Below are 27,914 nucleotides of genomic sequence, written 5' to 3' on the forward strand. Positions count from 1 at the left end.
ATGGCAGCCGGGGAACGGCCTACTTCCTGTCCTCTTCTCCAGCCAGTGATGCTGCGCTTGGAGGCAGCGCTGCTCTCCTTCTGCATCTCCACTGTATTCTCCCAGGTCCCAGACCCAGAGGTAAGAAAGTGTTCGTTCATATATGTCTTTGTCCACTGGTTGAGGCTCATCATCGGGTTACTGCTTACGGAGGTGTGGGTGTCTGTCACACTCGCTCCCTCCCCTGTTTATAGGCTGGTTGCTTGTTTTCATGTGATTAATGAATGGGGCCTGTTTGCTATAGAGCTATAGTGTTGGGCGGCCCCTTAGACAATAGTCAATCTACATGTGTCGTAATGGGATACTTTGTGGTGGCATTCTTCCTAGAGTAGCATGGCTAATACGGGCCGTTGCAGCATGCACAGACATACTGATAGCCATTTGCCACCATTTGTATTTTCTAAAGCTGGGAGTGATGCCGTAAGTGGCGGAATCAAAAATTAAATACTGTGGCAGGCAGTTGAGAGCACCACGGCAGAATATAGAAGGGAGCTAATGCATTGTTTTGAAATGTGAGACTCCATGTGTCACGCCCTGACCTTAGTTATCTTTGTTTTCTTTATTATTTTGGTTAGGTCAGGGTGTGACGAGGGTGGTTTGTTTAGTTTTTGTATTGTCTAGGGTTTTTGTGTCATGGGGTTTATATGTCTATGGTTGCCTAGATTGGTTCTCAATCAGAGGCAGCTGTTTATCGTTGTCTCTGATTGGGGACCATATTTAGGTAGTCATATTCCTTGGGTATTTTGTGGATTGTTATTCTATGTTTAGTTGCCTGTTCTGCACTTCTCATATTAGCTTCACGGTTCGTTTGGTAGTTTAGTATAGTTTGTTCAGTATTCGTTCTTTCATTAAATAAGTATGTACGCTTACCACGCTGCGCCTCGGTCTCCTCCTTACGACGACCGCGGCAGAACAGCCCACCAAAAAAAGGCTGGAATGGGCATCCAGCCAGGAAGGAGGGTGCCGGCTCAGCACTCCTGATCTCTAGTGTACCTCCTTGGACCAGGAAATCCTGCGCCGGCTCTGCGTACTGTGTCTCCGGTGAGTCTGCACGGCCCAGTGCGTCCTGTGCCAGTGCCCTGAGGTGCGAATAGACATCCAGCCAGGACGGGTTGTGTCAGCTCTACACTCCAGACCTCCAGTGCGCCTCCACAGTCCAGTACATCCTGTGCCTGCTCCATGCACTCGCCCTGAGGTGCGTGTCACCAGCCCAGTACCACCAGTGCCAGCACTACGCACCAGGCCATCAGTGCGCCTCCAGGGTCCAGTACGCCCTGTTCCTGCTCCTCGCACTCGCCCTGAGGTGCGTGCCACCAGCCCGGTACCACCAGTGCCGGCACCACGCACCAGGCCTACAGTGCGCCTCGGCAGTCCAGAGCATCCGGCGACAGTACCCAGTCCAGAGCGTTCGGCGACAGTTCACAGAACGGAACCTCCAACGACAGGCCACAGTCTGGATCCTCCAGCGACGGTCCCCAGCCCGGGGTCTCCAGCGACGGTCCCCAGTCCAGAACATCCGGCGACGATCCATGCAGCAAGGGTCCCCAGCCCGGGGCCTACGGCAAGGATCCGCAGTCCAGAGCCTCCGACGATGATCCACGCAGCGAGGGTCCCTAGCCCGGGGCCTATGGCGAGGATCCGCAATCCAGAGCCTCCGGCGATGATCCACGGGTCAGTGCTTCAAGAGCGAACTCAGTGTAAAGAAGGGGGGCGGCGTCCAGAACCAGAGCCACCACCGAGGTTAGATGCCCATCCAGACCCTCCCATATAGGTTTAGGTTTGCGGCCGGGAGTCCGCACCTTTGGGGGGGTGGGGTGGGGGGGTGTACTGTCACGCCCTGACCTTAGTTATCTTTGTTTTCTTTATTATTTTGGTTAGGTCAGGGTGTGACGAGGGTGGTTTGTTTTGTTTTTGTAATGTCTAGGGGTTTTTGTACCACATACAGGGTGTTGTACAAAACAAGCAACACAATTCCATGCTAGATCAGAGAATAAACATGAAAGTTCTAGAAATGTCCGTCTTGATATAGTGACAACACATGCACTGTTATTGCTGATGGATACCCAGACTGTTGATCATGTGGACAATTTCTGTGTTGATATGCTGCACCAGCAGCGCCAGCAGCATTGGTAGTTTGTGGGCGTTAGTGATGAAATCCTCCGATGAGGAAGAGCCGCTTTAATATTCACTTTGCTTCAATAGATCCAGAGTTTTCCCAAGGTGGTTGCTCCATGTATTTGTACTTATCAGTCTCTGATATTCAAATGTTGATTTCAGAAGATTTTGGTAGAGAGTTTAATAGAGAATAGGTGACAGATCCAGTAGGAAAAGCTGATTCATTAATAAATATAATGAGCCATTTAAAAAATATATATATTATTGATTGTAATGAAATTGGAATTTGGTGAACAAGGTCAATCATATTCCATTGTGCACAGATGTCATTTCAGCATCTAGTTTTGATTTACATTTGGTTAAGTTGTTAACTAACGTGAAACCAACAAAAAATGTCACCATGTCATTGGATTTAGGTAAAAATTTGGGTGAAAAAAATACTAAATTCCCTTACATTAACTTTTTTCAAATCCAATTAGTTTTGTTCTTAATGTTTTGTATACTCAATACTCTATACTTTTCATTCACTTAGGGGGTAGATTTCATTATGTTCCGAGAGGGATCTAAATAATGGGAAATCTTAGAGAAATTATAATCATTTAGATAATAACAAAGAAAGAGAACCAGCATGCACATGACACCTCTCCCAAATCATTTGAATTACAATACTCATGTGATGTATACTCTCTTGAAGAATGACATCCGGTTCAGTTTGAATGTTCTCTCATGTACACTCTTAGAAAAAAGGGTTCCAAAAGGGTTCTTTGCAGAGGGCTAGGGTTATTCTACCAAGAACCGTTTTGATCAGAAGAACCGTTTTTTGGAAGACATGGGGTTTTGTAAGGCAAAGGGTTCTTCCTAAAACCTTTAACATCATAATAACTATTTTTGGAAGAAAGAGTTATTTGATTCTTTAGAAGAGAAGAAGAATGATTTAGAAGGCATGAAGGGTTATACATAGAACCATATATAATATTTCCCAGCATGCTCTATTGCAGGGAGATTTTCAGAATTGTTTGTTTTACTGTAATATCTGTGTTTTTGCATGTACAGTACATTGATTGGTTGATTGATGAATTGTATAATTTCATCTGTTAGTAATTGGATTTATTGCACCAGTTACTGAGATGGTTGTTCCAGTTTAGATGATTGAGGTAGTCTCAGTATTCAACCTTTTCAACCTTTCCTATTCTGAATGCAGTTTGCGGGTGATTAACATTTCCACTTGTTGGATATCCTAACGCTGGCTGGATTCCAATAGGAATTACACATCACTTAATAAGCCAGTATAATGTGACTTGTAAGCCTGATGTGGCCTGTAAACCAGGAGATTCCTAACACCACTGCGTTAGGGTATAACTAGGCCCTCAAAGAAAGGCTTTATGATGCACAGTTTGTAATATATTGTTATAACTAATTACATGTTTAAGGCTAATAAGGCTGGTGAAACCGTTCACAGAGGGATCTAGGAAGAACACTCCTAAGATAAAAGGGTTCTCGGTAGAACCCTTCATAGAGGATACTGGGGATTCTTTGAAGAACCCTACATAGAGGGTTCTAGATAGAACCCTCTGCAAAGGGTTCTACCCAGCACCAAAAAGGGTTCCCCAATGGGGACAAACCAAAGAACTCTGTATGGTTCTACTTAGAAAAAAATATGCTAAGAGTGTGTTCATTTTATGGCATAAAGTCAGAATTATCTCAACTAAGCCTTTCCTGAATCAGGTTTGACATCGAAAATTCGACAACCATAGCAACTGCAAGCTGCAGACAGTCAACTCTCCCACTGGATCTGAGTTGTCTCAATATGTTTACCAAAGCTATCTGGCTCATCTACTAATCCCACCACATCAAATAGGAGAGAGAGAAAGACATTTTAGCATTACATAATCATGTTGAAATACTATGAATTCACTACTTTGAATTAAGGGCAGCAGAGTTACAATCTGTTTCCCCCCTAAAGTGGCATTACACTCTGGAGTAAAGTCATGTCAGGCTACAAACAATTTTAATCAAAAATCCATTATTAGTTTTGGTTTTGGCAACAGGTTGATGGCCTTGGCAGATAGAACACATACTCATACGGTACACTGCTGATATTTGGAGATTGGCTGGGAAGTCAGACAAGGTTAGGCCCATGACATCTCGTTAACATGCTGACTCACCAAAGCCAATCAGCTCTAACACGCAGCTCCCAACTGAGGCCAAACACTCAGCCCTGTAAGACCCTGGCTGAGTGTGAAATGGAACCCTATTCCCTGTACAAAGCCCTAGGGCCCTGGTCAAAAGTCATACACTACGTAGGGAATAGATGGGCTTTGGTCAAAGGTGCACTGTATTATGGGGAATATGGTGCCATTTCAGACACACCCCTGTCTGTCACACTGAGATGAGAGACAACATGGTAATAATACTGAGAAAAATTACAATATAACATTTCAAAGAATTACAATTCAAATCAAAATCAAATCAAATCAAATCAAATCAAATGTATTTATATAGCCCTTCGTACATCAGCTGATATCTCAAAGTGCTGTACAGAAACACAGCCTAAAACCCCAAACAGCAAGCAATGCAGGTGTAGAAGCACGGTGGCTAGGAAAAACTCCCTAGAAAGGCCAAAACCTAGGAACAAACCTAGAGAGAAACCAGGCTATGTGGGGTGGCCAGTCCTCTTCTGGCTGTGCCGGGTGGAGATTATAACAGAACATGGCCAAGATGTTCAAATGTTCATAAATGACCAGCATGGTCGAATAATAATAAGGCAGAACAGTTGAAACTGGAGCAGCAGCACGGCCAGGTGGACTGGGGACAGCAAGGAGTCATCATGTCAGGTAGTCCTGAGGCATGGTCCTAGGGCTCAGGTCCTCCGAGAGAGAGAAAGAGAGAATTAGAGAGAGCACTCTTAAATTCACACAGGACACCGAATAGGACAGGAGAAGTACTCCAGGTATAACAAACTGACCCTAGCCCCCCGACACATAAACTACTGCAGCATAAATACTGGAGGCTGAGACAGGAGGGGTCAGGAGACACTGTGGCCCCATCCGAGGACACCCCCGGACAGGGCCAAACAGGAAGGATATAACCCCGCCCACTTTGCCAAAGCACAGCCCCCACACCACTAGAGGGATATCTTCAACCACCAACTTACCATCCTGAGACAAGGCTGAGTATAGCCCACAAAGATCTCCTCCACGGCACAACCCAAGGGGTGGGCGCCAACCCAGACAGGATGACCACATCAGTGAATCAACCCACTCAGGTGACACACCGCCTCCAGGGACGGTATGAGAGAGCCCCAGTAAGCCAGTGACTCAGCCCCTGTAATAGGGTTAGAGGCAGAGAATCCCAGTGGAAAGAGGGGAACCGGCCAGGCAGAGACAGCAAGGGTGGTTCGTTGCTCCAGAGCCTTTCCGTTCACCTTCCCACTCCTGGGCCAGACTACACTCAATCATATGACCCACTGAAGAGATGAGTCTTCAGTAATTCCCTTACGAAATATACAGTACCCCAAGGCAATGGTCTTTCAGCATGTATGATGTCTAGAAGAGTTTGGCCCAAAGTCATTTCCAACATATGATGTTATTTGTTGGTCAATCCACCAATGACTAAACAACACATCTACATAAATAACAATGGCTTCAAGATGTACAGTAATCTATGTTTTGATAATGTCACAGTTGTACATTGTTCCCATCCTGTTTACTGACTGGTAGATTACATTTCACCCAAAGGAGGCTGGTGAGGGGAGGATGACTCATAATAATTAATGGAATGGAGTGAATGAATTGAAATGGTATCAAGCCCATGGAAACCAGATGTTTGATGTGTTTGAGACCATTCCATTCATTCTGTTCCGTTCATTCTGTTTTTTAATTTCACCTTTATTTAACCAAGTAAGCCAGTTGAGAACAAGTTCTCATTTGCAACTGCAACCTAGCAAAGCAGTGCGACAAAAACAACAACACAGAGTTACACATGGAATAAACAAACAGTCAATAACACAATAGAAAAAAGTCTATATACAGTGTGTGTCAAGACTTCCGCCGAAGTCGGTTCCTCTCCTTGTTCGTTCGGTGGTCGACGTCACCGGTCTTCTAGCCATTGCCGATCCACCATTCATTTTCCATTTGTTTGGTCTTGTTTTCCCACACATCTGGTTCACATTACTTGTCGTGTATTTAACCCTCTGTTCCCTCCATGTCTGTGTGTGAAATTGTTTGTTGTAAGTACTTGTGCACTTTGTGACTGGTGCGCGAGGGGTTTTCTACCCATATTTTGTTATTCTGGATGCCGTTGGGTTTGACAATTAAACTGCGCCGGTTATTACCCAGTCCTCCTCCCCTGCATCTGACTTCCTTGCCACCAGTTACAATTTAGCAAATTAACACCGGAGTAATAAATGCGTAGATGATGATGTGCAAGTAGAAATACTGGTGTGCAAAAGAGCAAAAAAAGTAAATAAAAACAATATTGGGATGGTAAGCTGCTCAGATAGCTGATGCTTAAAGTTAATGAGGGAGATATAAGTCTCCATTTTCAGCGATGTTCGCAATTCGGTACAGTCATTGGCAGCAGAGAACTGGAAGGAAATGCGGCCAAAGGAGGTGTTGGCTTTGGGGATGACCGGTGTGATATACCTGCTGGAGCGCGTGCTACAGGTAGGTGATGTTATGGTGACCAGTGAGCTGAGATAAGGCGGATCTTTACGTAGAAAAGACTTATAGATGACCTGGAGCCAGTGGGTCTGGTGGCAAATATGTAGTGATGGCCAGCCAATGAGAGCATACAGGTCGCAGTGGTGGGTAGTATATGGGGCTTTGGTTGCAAAACGGATGGCGCTGTGATAGACTGCATCCAGCTTGTTGAGTAGAGGGTTGGAAGCTATTTTGTAAATGACATCGCCGAAGTCGAGGATCGGTAGGATAGTCCGTTTTACGAGAGTATGTTTGGCAGCATGAGTGAAGGAAGCTTTGTTTCGAAATAGGAAGCAGATTCTAGATTTAATTTTAGACTGGAGATGTTTAATATGAGTCTGGAAGTAGTGTTTACAGTCTAGCCAGACACCTAGGTATGTGTAGTTGTCCACATATTCTAAGTCAGAACGGTCCAGAGTAGTGATGTTGGTCGGGCAGGCAGGTGTGGGCAGTGATCGGTTGAGAAGCATGCATTTAGTTTTACTAGCATTTAAGAGCAGTTGGAGGCCACAGAATGAGTGTTGTATGGCATTGAAGCTGGTTTGGAGTTTTGTTAACACATTGTCCAAAGAAGGGCCAGATGTATACAGAATGGTGTTGTTTGCGTGGTTTGGAGTTTTGTTAACACATTGTCCAAAGAAGGGCCAGATGTATACAGAATGGTGTTGTTTGCGTCGAGATGGATCAGGGAATCTCCCGCAGTAAGAGCAACATCATTGATATATACAGAGAAAAGAGTCGGCCTGAGAATTGAACCCTGTGGTACCTCCATAGAGACTGCCAGAGGTCCGGACAACAGGCCCTCCAATTTGACACACTGAACTCTATCTGAGAAGTGGTTGGTGAACCAGGCGAGACAGTCATTTGAGAAACCAAAGCTGTTGAGTCTGCCGATAAGATTACGGTGATTGACAGAGTCGAAAGCCTTGGCCAGGTAGATAAAGACGGCTGCACCGTACTGTCTTTTATCGATGGCGGTTATGATATCGTTTAGGACCATGAGCGTGGCTGAGGTGCACCCATGACCAGCTTGGAAACCAGATTGGGCAGCGGAGACGGTACGGTGGGATTCGAAATGATCAGTGATCTGTTTGTTAACTTGGCTTTCAAAGACTTTAGAAAGGCAGGGCAGGATGGATATTAGTCTATAACAGTTTGGGTCTACAGTGTCACCCCCTTTGAAGAGGGGGATGACCGCGGCAGCTTTCCTCTCTTTAGGGATCTCAGGCGATACAAAAGAGAGGTTGAACAGACTGGTAATAGGGGTTGCAACAATGGCGGCGGATCATTTTAGAAAGAGAGGGTCCAGATTGTCTAGACCAGCTGATTTGTACGGGTCCAGGTTTTGCAGCTCTTTCAGAACATCTGCTATCTGGATTTGGGTGAAGGGGAAGCTGGGAGGCTTGGGCAAGTAGCTGCGGGGTGTGCGGAGCTGTTGGCCGGGATTGGGGTAGCCAGGAAGAAAGAATGGCCAGCCGTAGAGAAACACTTATTGAAATTCTCGATTATTGTGGATTTATCGGTGGTGACAGTGCTTCCTAGCCTCTGTGCAGTGGGCAGCTGGGAGGAGGTGCTATTATGAATGTTTCTAATATTGCACTCTGAATTTTAAAAAACAATGTCATTTTTCACATGAAAGTCCCATTTGCTTGACAGTCATCTGAAGTAAGTGTTTTGGCTTTTTCCCAGATGTATTGTTTCATAAACCGTCTTCCCATTACAGTGTGAGATTAGATTATTTACAACGGCAGAAAACATAATAAGTGTTCATGTCCTGACCCATCATGTATTGATCAGTAGACATGAACTATGGGGCTAGATTAAACCAATGATTTGTATACACACTAGTTGACTGATAGGGGGATTTGTGTTGAAACCACCGTGCCTCGATCTTGGCACTCCCCCACCATTGTAAAAACATATTTTGGAAAAAATAGAAATGCATTTGTTAATGTCTGCATTTTTGCCACATTTATTCCATTACAGACACCTTTATGCATACTTTTAAATTGCATTATGTGAGACAAACATTAAAAAAATGAACAAATATTTTTTTTCCTTGAAGTACGTATATTCTTTTTGATTACTGATGTTACTGTCCCCACTACAACAACAACAAAAAAATTAAAAACATGTAAATACTGTAGAATTCCATTCATTCCTATGGAGGACTGCTTCTACTGGGGAGTGCCAATATGGACGACTGTTGGCTTCAAAGCCTCTCAATGGCCAATACATCACGTCAGCAATCCAGGGTTTATATATAGTGCATTCGGAAAGTCTTCAGATCCCTTCCCCTTTTCCACATTTTGCTACATTACACTGTTATTTTAAAATTGATTAAATTAAACATTTTCCTCATCAATCTAGAAACACTACCCAATAATGACAAAGTGAAATCATTTTTGCAAATGTATAAAAAAGTATCTTATTTACAAATGTATTCAGACCCTTTGTTATGAGACTTGAAACTGAGCTCGGGTGCATCCTGTTTCCATTGATCATCCTTGAGATGTTTCTACAACTTGATTGGAGTCACCTGTGGTAAATTCAATTTATTGAACATGATTTGGAAAGGCACACATCTGTATATATAAGGTTCCACAGTTGACAGTGCAGGTCAGAGCAAAAACCAAGCCATTAGGTCGAAGGAATTGTCTGTAGAGCTCCGAGACAGGATTGTGTCGAGGCACAGATCTGGGGAAGGGTACCAAAACATTTCTGCAGCATTGAAGGTCCCCAAGAACACAGTGGCCTCCATTATTCTTAAATTGAGAAGTTTGGAACCACAAGACTCTTCCTAGAGCTGGCCACCAGGAAAAAACTGAGCAATCTGGGGAGAAGGGCTTGGTCAGGGAGGTGACCAAGAACCCGATGGTCACTCTGATAAAGCTTCAGAGTTCCTCTGTGGAGATGGGAGAACCTTCCATAAGGACAACCATCTCTGCAGCACTCCAGCAATCAGGCCTTTATGGTAGAGTGCCCTTACGGAAGCAATGAGAAATAAGATTCTCTAGTCTGATTTCACCAAGATTGAACTCTTTGGCCTGAATGCCATGTGTCATGTCTGGAGGAAAGCTGGCACAATCCCTACAGTTAAGTATGCTGGTGGCAGCATCATGATGTGGGGATGTTTTTCAGCAGAAGGTACTGGGAGATGAGTCAGGATCAAGGGAAAGATGAACAGGCCAAAGTACAGAGAGATCCTTGATGAAAACTCTCAGGTTCACCTTCCAACTGGACAACAACCCTAAGCACACAGCCAAGACAACGCAGGAGTGTCTTCGGTACAAGTCTAAGAATATTCTTGAGTGGTCCAGCCAGAGCCCGGACTTGAATCCGATCGAGCATCTCTGGAGAGACCTGAAAATATTCGTGCAGCGAAGCTCCCCATCCAACCTGACAGAGCTTGAGAGGATCTGCAGAGAAGAATGGGAGAAACTCCCCAAATACAGGTGTGCCACGCTGTAGCATCATACCCAAGAAGACTTGAAGCTGTAATCGCTGCCAAAGGTGCTTCAACAAAGTACTGAATATTTATGTATTATTATTTTTCTTTTTGCACAAATTTCTAAAAACCTGTTTTTGCTTTGTTATTATGGGGTATTGTGTAGATTGATGAGTAAAACAACTCTTTAATCAATTTCAGAATAAGGTTGTAATGTAACAAAATGTTGAAATGAAATGTTGAAAGTCTTAATACTTTCCAAAAGCACTGTACATAATGGGATGTAACCCATCACTTGTTGTTCAATTAAACCAAGCATGTCAATTCTGGAGCACCAGGAAGAAAACCTCACTGACTGTGGTGTGGAAGAGGAATGAGACCCATAGTGCGAGTGTGTGCATGCTTGTATATGTTGTAGGGTAAGTGTGATGGCTCGCATTGCCTGCAGAACACCATGCAGCACGTTATACTAGCACGGAACTAGAAGCACAAGCATTTCGCCACACTCGCATTAACATCTGCTAACCATGTGCATGTGACAAATATATTTGATTTGATGTATATATTTGATTTGATTTTCCAACACCTTCCTGATTAAACTGCAATCACAGCATACTGTTCTTTTCATAGCCTCTATTCACATAAAGGGATAGTTCACACAAATTCACACAAGTTCCCACAATACACATTTGTTTTCTTGTAAGCAGTCTATGAACATGTTGTGACAGCAATTCATGCTTTGGTTTTATAACTCTGGCACTGTTTGTTTGTTAGACTGTGTCACGCCCTGGCCTTAGTTATCTTTGTTTTCTTTATTATTTTGGTTAGGCCAGGGTGTGACATGGTTGATTTATTGTGTTTCGTCTTGTCTATGGGTTTTATTAGATTAATGGGGTTGTGTTCAGTTTAGTTGTCTAGGTAAGTCTATGGTTGCCTAGAGTGGTTCTCAATCAGAGGCAGGTGTTTATCGTTGTCTCTGATTGGGAGCCATATTTAGGCAGCCATATTCTTTGGGTATTTTGTGGGTGATTGTTTCCTGTCTTTGTGTTTACTGCACCAGATAGGGCTGTTTCGGTTTTCACGTTTCTTGTTTTGTAGTTGTGTTCATGTTTGAGTTTTTCTATTAAAACCATGGACACTTACCACGCCGCATATTGGTCCTCCGATCCTTCTCGCCTCTCTTCTTCAGACGAAGAGGAGGAAAACCATGACAGAATCACCCACCACAACAGGACCAAGAGGCGTGGTGACAGGCAGTGCCAGCAGGAGCAGCGCAATCAGGACTTCTGGACGTGGGAGGAAATCCTTGATGGGAGAGGACCCTGGGCAAAGCCAGGGGAGTGTCGCCGCCCCAAGGTGCAGCAGGAGAAGCGGCAGCAGGAGCAGCGCAAGGAGGAATGGACATGGGAGGACGAGTTGGACGGTGATGGACCCTGGACACAGCCGGGGGAATATCACCGCCCCAAGGCAGAGCTGGAGGCAGACAAAGTGGAGAGGCGGCGGTTTGAAGAGGCAGCACGGAAGCAGGGCTGGAAACCAGAGTGTCAGCCCCAAAAATGTATTGGGGGTGGCACACAGGAAGTATGGCGAAGCCAGGTAGGAGACCTGCGCCAACTTCCTGTGCTTACCGGAGAGCGAGAGAGACTGGGCAGGCACCGTGTTATGCTGTGGAGTGCACAGTGTCCCCAGTGAGGGTGCATAGCACGGTGCTGTACATACCAGCTCCTCGCATAGAGTGGGCATCGAGCCGAGTGCCATGAAGCCGGCTCTACACATCTGGTCTACAGTGCGTCTCCTTGGGCCGGCGTACATGGCACCAGCCTTACTCATGGTGTCCCCGGTTCACCTGCACAGCCCAGTGCGGGCTATTCCACCTCGCCGCACTGTCAGGGCGACCGGGAGCATTCAACCAGGTAAGGTTGGGCAGGCTCGGTGCTCAAGAGCTCCAGTGCGCCTGCACGGTCCGGTCTATCCAGTGCCACCTACATGCACCAGCCCTCCGGTGGCAGCCCCCCATACCAGGCTTCCTGTGCGTGTCCAGAGCCCAGTACTCCCTGTTCCTCCTCCCCGCACTCGCCCTGAGGTGCGTGTCCTCGGCCCAGTACCACCAGCGCCGGCACCACGCACCAGGCCTACAGTGCGCCCCGTCTGTCCAGAGCTGCTAGAGTCTCCCGTCTGTCAAGAGCTGCTAGAGTCTCCCGTCTGTCCAGAGCTGCTAGAGTCTCCCGTCTGTCCAGAGCTGCTAGAGTCTCCCGTCTGTCCAGAGCTGCTAGAGTCTCCCGTCTGTCCAGAGCCGCCAGTCAGCCAGGATCCTCCAGAGCCGCCAGTCAGCCAGGATCCTCCAGAGCCGCCAGGAGCCGCCAGTCAGCCAGGATCCTCCAGAGCCGCCAGTCAGCCAGGATCCACCAGAGCCGCCAGTCAGCCAAGAGCCGCCAGTCAGCCAAGAGCCGCCAGTCAGCCAGGATCCGCCAGAGCCGCCAGTCAGCCAGGATCCGCCAGAGCCGCCCTTCAGCCAGAAGCTGCCAGAGCCGTCAACCAGCCTGAGCTACCTCTCAGTCCTGAGCTACCTCAGTCCAGAGCTGCCCCTCAGTCCAGTGGGGTCATTTAGTAGGGTTGCCAATCCTAGGTCGGCGGCGAGGGTCGCCGTTCCTAGGATACTACAAAAACGGACTAAGACTATGGTGGGGTCCACATCCCGCGCCAGAGCCGCCACCGTGGACAGACGCCCACCCAGACCCTCCACCTTTGGGGGGGGGGGGGGGGGGGTACTGTCACGCCCTGGCCTTAGTTATCTTTGTTTTCTTTATTATTTTGGTTAGGCCAGGGTGTGACATGGGTGATTTATTGTGTTTCGTCTTGTCTAGGGGTTTTATTAGATTAATGGGGTTGTGTTCAGTTTAGTTGTCTAGGTAAGTCTATGAATGCCTACAGTGGTTCTCAATCAGAGGCAGGTGTTTATCGTTGTCTCTGATTGGGAACCATATTTAGGCAGCCATATTCTTTGGGTATTTTGTGGGTGATTGTTTCCTGTCATTGTGTTTACTGCACCAGATAGGGCTGTTTCGGTTTGCACGTTTCTTGTTTTGTAGTTGTGTTCGTGTTTGAGTTTTCCTATTAAAACTATGGACACTTCCCATGCCGCATATTGGTCCTCCGATCCTTCTCGCCTCTCTTCTTCAGACGAAGAGGAGGAAAACCGTGACAGACTGGTTACAGGTTATAAACTAAAGCATCATGTAATTTTGTAGTTTGGATGAACTATCCTTTTAACAAACATTTCACACACTATAGATAATTTAAGGCTCATCACCAGGGCTTTGAATTAATCATAATGATGACTGTATTGATAAAACAGCATAACCTCTGTAGTCTAATTGTGATGTCAAAGAAATGGACTAGTAACTTTGAGTCAGAGCTAAGAGGAGTTGGCTTATCTTTCTTGATTCATGTCTGTCTGCTAGCGCTGAATTTCTCAATTTTCTCAAGACCTATCTGAAATAAAAACGTGTTGAAATGTGAATACTCAGACTAACACTTTAACCTTCAACACTTTAGAGACTCTTTTTAGTCAGCAAAAAACATGCTTCCAATCATATCAGATCAATATCTCAACAATATCTTAAGATTGTCACACTAAAGAAGGAGCATGTTCAGTTTAAAAGTGCCCTTTTCCTCTCCACCAAACAAACAGTGTTTGAATCCCTCTAATTAGGGGGAGAGTGTTGAATGTTTTCTTCCATTCACTCTTTGTGCCAAGATGTGTGATTCATTCTCCTCCATCAGTGCCATTCACTCAGTGAGGCAATTATTTTGTTTTCATTGTGTTCTTACAGTATTTCTCAACATTCGGTAGCTTGAGTTTTCTGCAAAGTTGCGTTTAGTCAACATAATATAACAAATTGGTGGGAAAAAATGACTTAATACAGATTCTAGTGTTCGAAGTGATTGGGCATGACACGACAAACATAATGTTGCTCTTTGTCTATTGCTGCTTGTTGTTCAATGCTCTTTTTTTTTCAATTTTTCTTATTCAGATAGTCATCTTTCTATTTCTGTGAAAGGTGGTTGGGATTCAACCCATTGTTCTCTATTTTCGAGGCAATTTGTGAGGCAGATTATATTTATTTTAGGCCTGTGCTGGTAGCTCTCACAAGTGGCCTAAGGTTGATTGAGATATTCAGAATATGAATGGGTCATGAGGGGTCACACCAGACTGGCATGTTCCACATTCTGCATGATCTACTAAATCCTCTTTTTGAGGGTTTTATTCCAAGCCTATCTTCCCTGTTTTCTCCCTAAACACATAGTGACATAAACTTCCCACTGGGCACAGACGTCAATTCAATGTCTATTCCATGTTGGTTCAACATAATTTCATAGAAAATTCAACCAGTGTGTGCCCAGTGTGTTGTCTTTTCCAATTCTGTATTTCCTCCAGTTGTCTTTCCACCATGTCTCTTCAGAAACTGAAAGGAAGCGAAAACTATTTTTCTCTCAATCAGATTGATATTTGCTTCCATTGCGGTATATTTCCAATTTGCATTAGACTAATTTATATGAAGATTCTCAAACTGCATAGTGATTTGAAGAGTACCTGTCTAGATTACACAATAACTAACTAATGCAAATTTTGGCTCTTTTTCCTCAGCTTTTACCGACAGATCCCCCAAAGAAGCCAGACCCAGTCACTTCAGAAACAGTCGTGTTCTGGGGACTGCGGTTATGGCAGGTTATTGGCATCTTCTCTATGTTTATTCTAGCAGTCAGTAAGTATTTCTCCAAACCTGTCATAATCGTGTGCCAGACTCATTCACAATGATTTATGAGATGAGAATATTCACACACATTCACTTAAGTATCTATCAATCTCACATCAATTCTCCCTTCCAATTCTATTTTACATAAATCACATTAATAAAATGAATGTATAAATCAGTCAGTTAGTCACTCAGTTAGTTAGTTAGTCAGTCAATCTGTTAGTTAGTTAGTCAGCCAGTTCGTTAGTCCATTAGTTAGCCCATCAGTTAGTTAGTAAGTTAGTTCGTCAGTCAGTCAGTCAGTCAGCCAGTCAATAATTTAGTCATTCAGCCATTTAGTTAGTCAGCCAATTAGTTAGTCCATCAGTTAGTTAGTCAGTTAGTTAGTTAGTTAGTCAGCCAGTTAGTCCATCAGTTAGTCAATGTCAGTCAGTTAGTCCATCAGTTAGTCAATGTCAGTCAGTTAGTTAGTCAGTTAGTCAGTTAATCAGTCAGTCAGTTAATCAGTTAGTCAGTCAATTAGTCAGTCAGTTAGTCCATCAATTAGTCATTCAGTTGGTCAGTCAGTCAGTCAGTCTGCAGTTAGTTAGTCAGTCAGCAAGTTAGTCAGCCAGTTATTCAGTTAGTCAGTCAGTCAGTAAGTTAGTCAGTTAGTTAGTTAGTGCATCAGTTATTCAATGTCAGTCAGTCAGTCAGTTAGTCAGTCGGTTAGTCAGACAGTTAGTCAGCCAGTCAGTCAATTAGTCAGTAAGTCAGTTAGTCAGTCAGTCTGCAGTTAGTCAGTCAGTCAGTCAATCATTCAGTCAGTTAGTCAGTCAGTCAGTCAATTAGTCAGTTAGTTAGTCAGTCATTTAGGTAGTCAGTCAGTCAGCCAGTCAGTCAGTAAGTCAGTCAGTCGGTTAGTCAGTCAGTCAGCCAGTCAGTCAATTAGTCAGTCAGTCAGTTAGTCAGTTAGTCAATCAGTCAGTCAGTCAATTAGTCAGTCAGTCATTTAGTCAGTCAGCCAGTCAGTTAGTCAGTCAGTTAGCCAGTCAGTCAGTCAGTCAGTGCGTCAGTGCGTCAGTCAGTCAGTCAGTCAGTCAGTCAATTAAGCCACAATGCCACAGCTCAGCTACAGTGGGTATCATAAGTATCCATACCCGTTTTCACATTTTGTTGCATTACAAGGGGGGATTGAAAAATTAAATGATAGGGGTTGAATGATTTTCTAAGGACATGCCAGACAGTGTCTGAGAAAGGCTCAAAGAATTGCCAAACACTCCAGCCACCCAAAACATTGACTATTCTCCATACTCCATAGCATCAATGCTCAGACCAACAGACTCCTAAACAGCTTCTATCCCCTGGCAATGAGACGGGTTAAATGGCTAACAGCTACTGCTCTCCCTCTCCCACAGACTATCCACACCGGCTCTATGCCCATCCACAGGTCTCTACCCACTCTGACACAAACACCTTCACTGTCACACTTGTTTTTTTGTTATTTTTTTATTTAATTTCTATATTTTTTTGACCCCAATTTCGTTATATCCAACTGCGATCCAATCTTGAGACAATCTCAAATCTTGTCTCATCGCTGCAACTTCCCAACGGACTAGGGATAGGCGAAGGTCGAGTCATGTGTGCTCCGAAACAAGACCAGCCAAACCACGCTTCTTAACACCCACCCGCTTAACCCGGAAGCCAACTGCACCAACGTGTTGAAGGGAAACACCGCTCAACTGATTACAGAAGTCTGCCTGCAGGCGCCCAGCCTGCCAAAAGGAGTTGCTAGAGCGAGAAGAGCCAAGTAAACTATTCTCGGCCAAACACTCCCCTAACCTGGATGAAGCTGGGCCAATTGTGCGCCGCTCTGTGGGACTCCTGGCCACGGCCTGTTGTGACACAGCCTGGGATCAATCCCTGGTCTGTAGTGACACCTCAAGCACTGTGATGCAGTGCCTTAGACCGCTGCGGCACTTGGGAAGCCACACTCTTGTGTTTTATATATACACTACCGTTCAAAAGTTTGGGGTCACTTAGAAATGTCCTTGTTATTGAAAGAAAAGCACATTTTTTGGCCATTAAAATAACATCAAATTGATCAGAAATACAGTGTCGACATTGTTAATGTTGTATATGACTATTGTAGCTGGAAATGTCAGATATTTTATGGAATTTCTACATAGGCGTACAGAGGCCAATTATCAGCAACCATCACTCCTGTGTTCCAATGGCACGTTGTGTTAGCTAATCCAAGTTTATCATTTCAAAAGGCTAATTGATCATTAGAAAACCCTTTTGCAATTATGTTAGCACAGCTGAAAACTGTTGTCCTGTTTAAAACTTCTTAGGGCTGCAATCCCGTTAACGGGATGGATATGACAACAGCTAGTGAAAGTGCAGGGCGCCAAATTCAAAACAACAGATATCTCATAATTAAAATTCCTCAAACATACATGTATTTTATACCGTTTTAAAGGTAATCTTGTTGTTAATCCCACCACAGTGTCCGATTTCAAATAGGCTTTACATCGAAAACACCACAAACGATTATGTTAGGTCACCACCAACTCACAGAAAAATTCAGCCATTTTTCCAGCCAAAGAGAGGAGTCACAAAAAGGACAAATAGAGATAAAATGTATCACTAACCTTTGATGATCTTCATCAGATGACACTCATAGGACTTTATGTTACACAATACATGTATGTTTTGTTTGATAAAGTTCATATTTAAATAAAGAAACCTTAGTATACATTGGCGCGTTACGTTCACTAGCTCCAAAAACATCCGGTGATATTGCAGAGAGCCACATAATTTTACAGAAATACTCATTATAATGTTGATAAATACAATTGTTAGATATGGAAATATAGATTTACCTCTCCTTAATGCAACCGCTGTCTCGGATTTCAAAAAAACTTTACGTTAAAACCAAACTATGCAATAATCTGAGAACAGCGCTAAGAAAAAAACAATTATCCGCCATGTTCGAGTCAACAGAAATCAGAAATAACATTATAAATAATCCCTTGCCTTTGATGATCTTCATCAGAATGCACTCCCAGGAATCCTAGTTCCACAATAAATGCTTGATTTGTTTGATAATGTCCATTATTTTTGTCCAAGTAGCTACTTTTGTTAGCGTGTTTAGTACACAAATCCAAACACTTGTGAAGGTCCAGCCGAACGTCGGACGAAAACTTAAAAAAGTTATATTATAGGTCGAAGAAACTTGTCAAACTAAGTATAGAATCAATCTTTAGGATGTTATCATAAATCATCAATAACGTCCCAACCGGAGAATTCCTATGTCTGTAGAGAAGCAATGGAACGCAGGTCGCTATCATGTGAAATGCGCGTGACCAGGACCTGGCTCTCTGCCAGACTACTGACTCAAACAGCTCCCATCCGGCTCCACAACACAGTAGAAGCCTCATTCAAGTTTCTAAAGACGGTTGATATCTAGTGGAAGCCTTAGGAGTGGAAGCCACAATATCCCACTGTGTATTCAATAGGGGCTGGGTTGAAAATCAACCGACCTCAGATTTCCCACTTCCTGTTTGGATTTCTGCTCAGGTTTTTGCCTGCCATATGAGTTATGTTATACTCACAGACATCATTCAAACAGTTTTAGAAACTTCAGAGTGTTTTCTATCCAATACTAATAATAATATGCATATTTTAGCAACTGGGGACTGAGGAGCAGGCCGTTTACTCTGGCCACCTCTGAGCACCTTTCATCCAAGCTACTAAATACTGCCCCTGCAGCCATAAGAAGTTAAAGAAGCAGTAACACTGGCCTTCTTTAGACTAGTTGAGTATCTGGAGCATCAGCATTTGTGGGTTCGATTACAGGCTCAAAATGGCTAGAAACAAAGACCTTTCTGCTGAAACTCATCAGTCTATTCTTGATCTGAGAAATAAAAGCTTTTCCATGCGAGAAATTGCCAAGAAACTGAAGATCTCATACAACGCTGTGTACTACTCCCTTCACAGAACAGCGCAAACTGGCTCTAACCAGAATAGTCCTCAACTGGCAGCTTCATTAAATAGTACCCGCAAAACACCAGTCTCAACGTCAACAGTGAAGAGGCGACTCCGGGATGCTGTCCTTCTAGGCAGAGTTCCGTTGTCCAGTGTCTGTGTTTTTTTGTTCATCTTAATCTTTTCTTTTTATTGGCCAGTCTGAGATATGGCTTTTTCTTTGCAACTCTGCCTATAAGGCCAGCATCCCGAAGTCGCCTCTTCACTGTTGATGTTGAGACTGGTGTTTTGTGGGTACTATTTACTGAGGACTAGTGAGGCCAGGTGAGGATTTGTGAGGTGTCTGAGACAGGTTAAAGAATACTTTTTAAGCCTTGAGACAACTGAGACATTGCGCACGTGTACCATTCAGAGGGTGAATGGGCAAGACAGAAGCTTGAAGTGCCTTTGAATTAAATATTGTAGTAGGTGCCAGGCACACCGGTTTGTGTGAAGAATTGCAACATGGGCCAGCTTCCCTGTGGATCGCTTTCAACACCATGTAGAGTCCATGCCCCGACGAATTGAAGCTGTTCTGAGGGCAAAAGGGGGTGTGCAACTCAATATTAGGAAGGTGTTCTTAATGTTTTGTACACTCAGTTGTCGTGTCTTTGGCTATGCCGGATTAAGTGATATGACATGCTATTCTATAAAATCCTTTCTCTGTAATTAATATTACCTGATTGAGCTAATCATGTAAATGTAATTAACTAGAAAGTCGGGGCACCACAAAATAATATTTATAGAGCAGTTTTCTTCCGAATAAACTCTTAAAGACCTTCATCAATAGCAGTCAATATTAATCGTCACCTTATTTCAGTCTCATCTGAAAGTTGTAAATTCTTGGTTATCTTCACGAACGCTGGCTAACAAGTTGAATCAGCAATACAAAATTGGGTTTAATTATTTATTTACTAAATACTTAACTAATCACACAGAATTACATATACACAGAATGAATCATACCTTGATACAAATTATGTCATAAAGGAAGCAGATATGACAGCTGGTTACACAAAGGGAAGTGGGTTGGGTTTGAGTGAAAGAGCGGGAAGACTGAGGAACAAGTACAATATCCTATGCATTCTAAATATTTATTTATATTTATATTTACTCTGAGCTCCGCTTCAATTGGTTGGTGGTAGATGGATAGCTGTGTTGCCCAACAGAGTCCTTTGTCCTTTGAAGAGTGTCTCTGGTGGTGAACGGCATACGTTGTCATGTCGTCGTTGTGTGGTAGATGGGATACTCTGTCCGTCTTTTATTAGCCAACGTTTACAGCGGCCGCTGCTAACTCAACGGCTAGGAGGTGTCACTTCTGTAGCGAATAAGAGTTCAAAGTTCATACCATTTGCAACCAAACCTCACGCTGAGGTTGGCTTCATTCTGTAGTTATTATCTGAATCCTTCTGACATCGGACCGTCATCCTAATGTACCCGGAACAGGAGGTTACATTTTTGTCAAGGGCTTATATAGTGGAAGGAGAGAAGGGTGTGTTTCATAGTTTACAACCCATGTCTCTTCACAGGGGCGGGCCAATGATTGAGCAGAGCCCTAACCTTATGAAAACCCAAATCTTTCATTTGGAAGCTAAAATTACATTTAATCTTTTCACAAATAATTTTATATTTAAACATTTGAATTGCACAACAATTCCATGTGAATCTGATAACTATAATGTGTAGACTTTCCCAGATACTGTCACGTTCTGACCTATTTCCTTTGTTTTGTATTTATTTAGTATGGTCAGGGCGTGAGTTGGGTGGGCAGTCTATGTTTGTTTTTCTATGTTTTGGGGCATTTCTATGTTTCGGCCTAGTATGGTTCTCAATCAGAGGCAGGTGTCATTAGTTGTCTCTGATTGAGAATCATACTTAGGTAGCCTGGGTTGCACTGTTTGTTTGTGGGTGATTAGGTATGTTAGTGGCTTGTGTCAGCACAGGTCTCATTTTGTAGCTTCACGGTCGAATTTGGTTTATTGTTTTTGTTACTCTTTTGTATAGTGTTCAGTCTTTCTTTATTAAAGATCTACCATGGACACTTACCACGCCGCATATTGGTCCTCTGATCCTTTTCGCCTCTCCTCTTCAGATGAAGAGGAGGACGACCGTGACAGATACAGTTTATGTCATCCTGTCATCAGTCATAATGTCTCAGATGAGAACCGAACTGACATCATATTCATTAAGTACCAACGCATATTTTCAACTGGTTCTATTACCGAAAAATGGTTCCTTTCCCCCAACTTGTTTGATGTTCCCAGACTCTCTATGTTTAACAACGGCTATTCAAGAGTCCCTCATGTAGAGTCAAGAGAGATGGAAGGGAGAAAGGTATTTATGGGGGGGTCATAAACCTTACCCACAGGCCAACATCATGACACCGTATATATTATTATTACTATCAATACATTGTTCGGAAAGAGCTCTTAAGGGAATAATTTCACTGTACTGTTTTACAGCTGTTGTATCCTGTGCACATGACAAAAAAACTTAGAACTTGAAACTTTGAAACGTGAAGTTAATAATTATGCCGTGGATGATGAATTAAACTACCCAGACACATCAAAGATACAGTCGTCCTTCTGAACTGAGCTGTAGGACAGGATGGAAACTGCTCAGGGATGTTATTGGTGATTTTAAAACAGATACAGAGTTCAATGGCTGTGATGGGAGAACACTGAGGATGGATTAAAAAAAAAACATTGTCGTGACTCCACCATAATGACCTAAATGACGGAGTGAAAAAAATGATACAGAATACAAATTTTCTATAACATGAAACAAAGGACCAAAGTAATGATGCAAAAACACCATGTATGTAATTTTTGGCCTAAATGCAAAGCCTTATGTTTGGTGCAAATCCAACAGAACACGTCACTGAGTAACTGCCACCTTATTTTCAAGCATGGTGGTGGCTGCATCATTGTATGTGTTTGCTTGACATCGGCAACGACTGGGGAGTATTTCTGGATAAAAATAAATGGGAGAGAGCTAAGCGCAGCCAAAATCCTAAAGGAAAATCTGCTTCAGTCTGCTTTACACCAGACACTATGAGAGGAATTTCACCTTTAAGCAGGAAAATAACCTACTGTACAACACAAGGCCACATCTAGACTGGAGTTGCTTACCAAGAAGAGAGTGAATGTTCCTGCTTGGCTAAGTCAGCAAGACAAAGGAGCTGATCGTGCACCAAGGCTGGAACCAACAGGACGCTCCATAGCTTCTACTCCCAATTCATAACACTGCTAAACAAGATTGCTAAATAGCTAATGAAATGGCTAGCCGGATTAACTGCATTGACCCTTTTTGCATTAACTCTCCTACACTGACTCTATGCACACACACTGGACTCTAGCAAAACAAACTCAAATCAAATCACATTTTATGTCACATACACATGTTTAGCAGATGTTAATGCGAGTGTAGCAAAATGCTTGTGCTTCTAGTTCCGTAATAGTTCAGTAATATCTAACAAGTAATCTAACCTAACAATTTCACAACAACAACCTTATACACACAGGTGTAAAGGAATTAATAAGAATATGTACATAAAAATATATGAATGAGCGATGGCCGAAAAGCATAGGCAAGATGCAGTAGACGGTATAGAGTACAGTATATACATATGAGATGAGTAATGTAGGGTATGTAAACATGATATAAAGTGCCATTGTTTAAAGTGGCTAGTGATACATTTATTATATCAATTTTTGCATTATTAAAGTGGCTAGAGTTGAGTCAGTATGTTGGCAGCAGCCACTCAATGTGGCGCTGCTGCGTCATCTTCACCACGCTGTCTGTGTGGGTGGACCATTTCAGTTTGTCCGTGATGTGTACACCGAGGAACTTAAAACTTTCCACTCTCTCCACTACTGTCCTGTCGATGTGGATAGGGGGCTGCTCCCTCTGCTGTTTCCTGAAGTCCACGATCATCTCCTTTGTTTTGTTGACATTGAGTGTGAGGTTATTTTCCTGACACCACACTCCGAGGGCCCTCACCTCCGCCCTGTAGGCCGTCTCGTCGTTGTTGGTAATCAAGCCTACCACTGTAGTGTCATCTGCAAACTTGATGATTGAGTTGGAGGCGTGCATGGCCACGCAGTCGTGGGTGAACAGGGAGTACAGGAGAGGGCTGAGAATGCACCCTTTTGTTGAGGATCAGCCGGGTGGAGATGTTGTTACTTACCCTCACCACCTGGGGGCGTGTAGGTACACTCACAAATACTTACACTGACATCCCAACACATACATTTTTTTCACTCTCTCTCCTGCACTGACTATGCACACACACTGGACTCTACCCACACGCTCACACATACGTACATAGACAACCTAACACACACATACGCCCAAACACACACATAACACGCGCAGACAAGGATACTGACACCACACACACTCACACACACAGACATACTTTCACACTCACCACATACGTTGCTGCTACTGTCTATTATCTATCATGTTGCCTAGTCACTTTACCACTACCTGTACATAGCTACAGTTACCTCGTATCACTACACATAGACTCGGTACTGATACTCCCTGCCATTTTTACTCATTATTTTTATTCATTATTCAGTGTATTTATTTCTCGTGTCACTCTGTGTGTGTATATATATACATATATATATATATATATATATATATATATATATATATATATATATATATATATACATACATACACAGTTGAAGTCAGAAGTTTACATACACTTTAGCCAAATACATTTAAACTCAGTTTCTCACAATTCCTGACATTTAATCCTAGTAAAAATTCCCTGTCTTAGGTCAGTTAGGATCACCACTTTATTTTAAGAATGTAACATGTCAGAATAACAGTAGAGAGAATTATTTGTTTCAGCTTTTATTTCTTTCATCACATTCCCAGTGGGTCAGAAGTTTACATACACTTAATTAGTATTTGGTAGCATTGCCTTTAAATTGTTTAACTTGGGTCAATCATTTCGAGTAGCCTTCCACAAGCTTCCCATGGTTGGGATGGTGTTCTTTAGCTTGCAAGCATCCCCCTTTTTCCTCCAAACATAACGATGGTCATTATGGCCAAACAGTTCTATTTTTGTTTCATCAGACCAGAGGATATTTCTCCCAAAAGTACGATCTTTGTCCCCATGTGCAGTTGCAAACCGTAGTCTGGCAGTTTTATGGCAGTTTTGGAGCAGTGGCTTCTTTCTTGCTGAGCGGCCTTTCAGGTTACGTCGATATAGAACTCGTTTTACTGTGGAAATATATACTTTTGTACCTGTTTCCTCCAGCATCTTCACACTGTCCTTTGCTTTTGTTCTGGGATTGATTTGCACTTTTCGCACCAAAGTACGTTCATCTCTAGGAGACAGAACGTGTCTCCTTCCTGAGCGGTATGAATGATGCGTGGTCCCATGGTGTTTATACTTGTGTACTATTGTTTGTACAGATGAAACAACAAAAACAAAACTTTTGATTGGTAGTTTACATATTTTATCTTTAACTTTGCATTGTTGGAAAAGGACCCGTAAGTCAGCATTTCACTTTTCGTCTACACGTGTTGTTAGAAAGCATTTCATTTGATTTGAAGTTACAGTTTTAAATCTTCTTGAAAATCTGTAGAAAGACTTGAATATTGCTGTCTAGCCAGGATCCCCAACACCTTGACCAAGCTTGAAGAATTTTTTCAGGAATAATGAGCAAATATTGCACAACTCACAGAAGTAATTAGCTGCCAAAGGTGTTTTGAACATATATTGACTCAGGGGGGTGAATACTTATCAAACTAAGGTATATAAGTGTTTTATTTTTCATTAATCTAAGAGAAATGTTCGAACTTTTCCTCCACTTTGACATTACATAATATTTTGTGTTGATCATTGTCCAAAAATTACAATTAAATCCACTTTAATCCCACTTTGTAACACAAAATGTGATGAAATCCAAGGGGGTTGAATACTTATGATAGGCACTGTATTTGGCTTCATGGTCCAACTAGTTTGCATACTGAACAGATATATTGCATGATGCATGGAGAGGCGAATGTGTAATTTGTTCTTTTAATTGTGAGATGCAGGCTTTAGACCTTAGCCAAGTAAAACTGAACTCTATTATGTACTTCACATCAACAGAGTTGAGCAGCAACTAGTGTGGGCGGACTGGAGCTCCTACCTACATCACATAAAAGTTTGTATAAAAAACAATGGATTTCGGGCCTCCCGAGTAACGCAGTGGTGTGTGCCACTAGAGATTCTGGGTTTGAGTCCCAGCTCTGTCGCAGCTGGCCGCAACCGGGAGACCCATGGAGCGACGCAAAATTGGCCCAGTGTCGTCCGGGTTAGGGGAGGGTTTAGCCGGCAGGGATGTCCTTATCCCATCGTGTACTAGCTACTCCTGTGGCGTGCTGGGCGCAGTGCACACTGACACGGTCGCAAGGTGTACGCTGTTCCCTCCGACACATTGGTGCGACTGGCTTCCGGGTTAAGTAGGCATTGCATCAAGAAGCAGTGCGGCTTGGTTGGGTTGTGTTTCGAAGGATGCACGGCTCTCGACCTTCGCCTCTCCTTAGTCCATATGGGAGTTGCAGCGATGAGACAAGACTGTAACTACCAACTGGATACTGTGAAATTGGGGAGAAAAGGGGTACAAAAATATATTTATATATTTTTAAAATACTATGGATTTCAGCACCCAAAGAACAGTACTCAATTACACGGGACAATGTGTGGAGTTGAGTTTGTACTTGGCTAAAGAGACGTTGGTCTCATGGGGACTCTGCTAAAATAAAGGTAAAATAAATATCATGGTCCTGTAATATTATATGCGCTGAATTGTCATGATGGTTATTATGAGGAAGGGTTCCAAATGGTAATGGCATCGTCTGTTTGTGATTGGTTTATCAAACCACATGATGCATGGTTCAATAAGGGGTGGAGGACAGCAATTGCACTTCACAAGACAATGATGGCATTCTAGTTTAGTGATAATCCATCAGACAGTAATAATTTACCATGTCATGACAGAGCCCAAATGAACAAAAAGGAAAATAGTCTGATAACAGTGGATAATGAAGTGTCACGTATACAGTTATATAATAGCTGTAATGTGACACAGTTGAGTAGTGTCTAATTCAAAACGTCTTCAGATGTACTTCAGAAACACATAACATTCCACATAGGAAATACTATTATATTTTATCTTTCTCTCTTCGTCTCCCTCTTTCTCCATTTGTAAGTCATAACCCTATGCTGCATCTTCAAATGCCGTATCCCCAGGACAAAGAAGGAGATTGAGGCGCGACATGCTCAGAGAGTAGCAGCTAAGGACTACGCCAACACACTGGAGACAGTGCCTCCTCTCAACGAGCTCACAGAGATCCCAGGAGGTAAGTAGGCTAAAGCTCCTCTCAGAATCCCCTCAAGAATACTATGGTGCACATTATAGAAAATACCTTCTGCCCATGACAAAAGTTCCAAGGAGTTAGTTGTGGTGTACATTTTAGGACATCTCTACTACTCTCTACGACAAAGTCCCTAAGAGGCAGGTGCGGTGTACATTTTAGCACATCCCTTCTCCTTGTGACAAATGTCCCTACTCTCTTGAACTACATTATAACTTTACGAATGGTAAAAAAGTCACACACTCATCTCTCCTTGGTGAAATAAATCCACAGCAAGGAGAAAATTAAGTGCGAGTTCTGGATGCTATTAATGAAATACCACCTGCTAAGCCTGTTTATACAGTAGGAGAATCATAGCTGTTTGACTTGGCACACTAACGAGACTGGGCCCCTGACAGCTTTTGTATTAATTAATTTGATGTTTCTCTCAGATTTCATCATATTATGCTAATGGTCATCACTTCCAACCATTCGAAGCTAAGATATGTTTTCTCTCATTTCCGATGGATAACAAGCAGCACGAAATCTCACACCTCTGTCTGAATCTCTCTGGATGCAAATGGTGTTTTGAATTAGTTTAATGTGCCATATTGTCCCTGTCCTATCTGACTGAAGCTGTAGATGGAGTCAACATAGACATATAGTCTTGGAGATACAAACACACTCTGGATTATTGAATACAGGATATTCAAAGTTTCATTGACTTTACATTAAAGCGTTTTCCTCTTCTATGTCAGAGTCTGTCTCCTTTGCAACTGTTCTAACTTTCATGCCTTCCCTTTGGCTTCGTCCTCTCGCAATCCTTCATATTCCAACCCTATCCCTTCCATTTGACCTGTACCCTTCCTCTCCAAACCCTGTCTTTCCTCCTCTCTTCCTTGTGTTCCTCTTTCTCTTCATTCTCCCTCTTTTCCTCCTCATCCTCCCTGTCCTCCTCTTCCTACTCTCTATCCTCACACTTGTCTTCCACTCTATCCTCCCTCTCTTCCTCCCCCTCATCCATCTCTTCCTCTTCATCCTGTCCCTCCAGCGTTCCTGGACACTGCATTCCTCCCAACGGTCTCTGAGCAGGTCCAGACTCGCAGCGCCAGCAGCAGCCAGCTCCCAGTGGTGAGAGAGGAGGTGGTGCTCACTGGTCCCCTCACTCAGCCTGAGACTGGATGACTTTCCTCCCTCCTTCTCCTCCTTATCACTCAGCCTGAGACTGGATTACGTCCATCCCTCCATTTCCTACTTCTTATTGTTTCTTCTCAACTTCCCTCTCTCCACATTCCTATTTATGTTCTGACAAAATGGGAAATCCACTAGAGGGAATATTGGAGCATGAAGCTCAGCATTCAGTAATTCACAAAAAAGGAATGAATAGCTGAATAGAATAGTTCATTGAGTAACTCAGCGTTAGTCATTACTTCCCAGAAAGAATGACTTGGAGATTGTTGAGAATATTGCCGGCTGAAGAG

General features: G+C 43.2%; 1 protein-coding gene across 1 annotated transcript; it reads left to right on the top strand.

Moving 5' to 3' along the window:
- On the top strand, positions 1–27,618 carry LOC139386745 (transmembrane inner ear expressed protein-like). Its single transcript, XM_071132565.1, has 4 exons — positions 1–120; positions 14,951–15,068; positions 26,290–26,439; positions 27,485–27,618. Exons 1-4 carry the CDS (start codon positions 1–3, stop codon positions 27,616–27,618), a joined length of 522 nt encoding a protein of 173 aa, XP_070988666.1.
- Positions 27,619–27,914: the final 296 nt, after the last annotated feature.

The sequence above is a fragment of the Oncorhynchus clarkii genome, chromosome 28 (genome assembly GCF_045791955.1).
Source record: "Oncorhynchus clarkii lewisi isolate Uvic-CL-2024 chromosome 28, UVic_Ocla_1.0, whole genome shotgun sequence".
Classification (NCBI taxonomy): domain Eukaryota; kingdom Metazoa; phylum Chordata; class Actinopteri; order Salmoniformes; family Salmonidae; genus Oncorhynchus; species Oncorhynchus clarkii.

Excerpts from the sequence above, each read along its gene's own strand:
- LOC139386745 (XM_071132565.1), top strand. The coding sequence starts at position 1 with ATGGCAGCCGGGGAACGGCCTACTTCCTGTCCTCTTCTCCAGCCAGTG. Across the intron at positions 121-14,950 it reads CCCAGGTCCCAGACCCAGAG|CTTTTACCGACAGATCCCCC; the intron begins GTAAGAAAGTGT and ends CTTTTTCCTCAG. Across the intron at positions 15,069-26,289 it reads TATGTTTATTCTAGCAGTCA|TCATAACCCTATGCTGCATC; the intron begins GTAAGTATTTCT and ends TCCATTTGTAAG.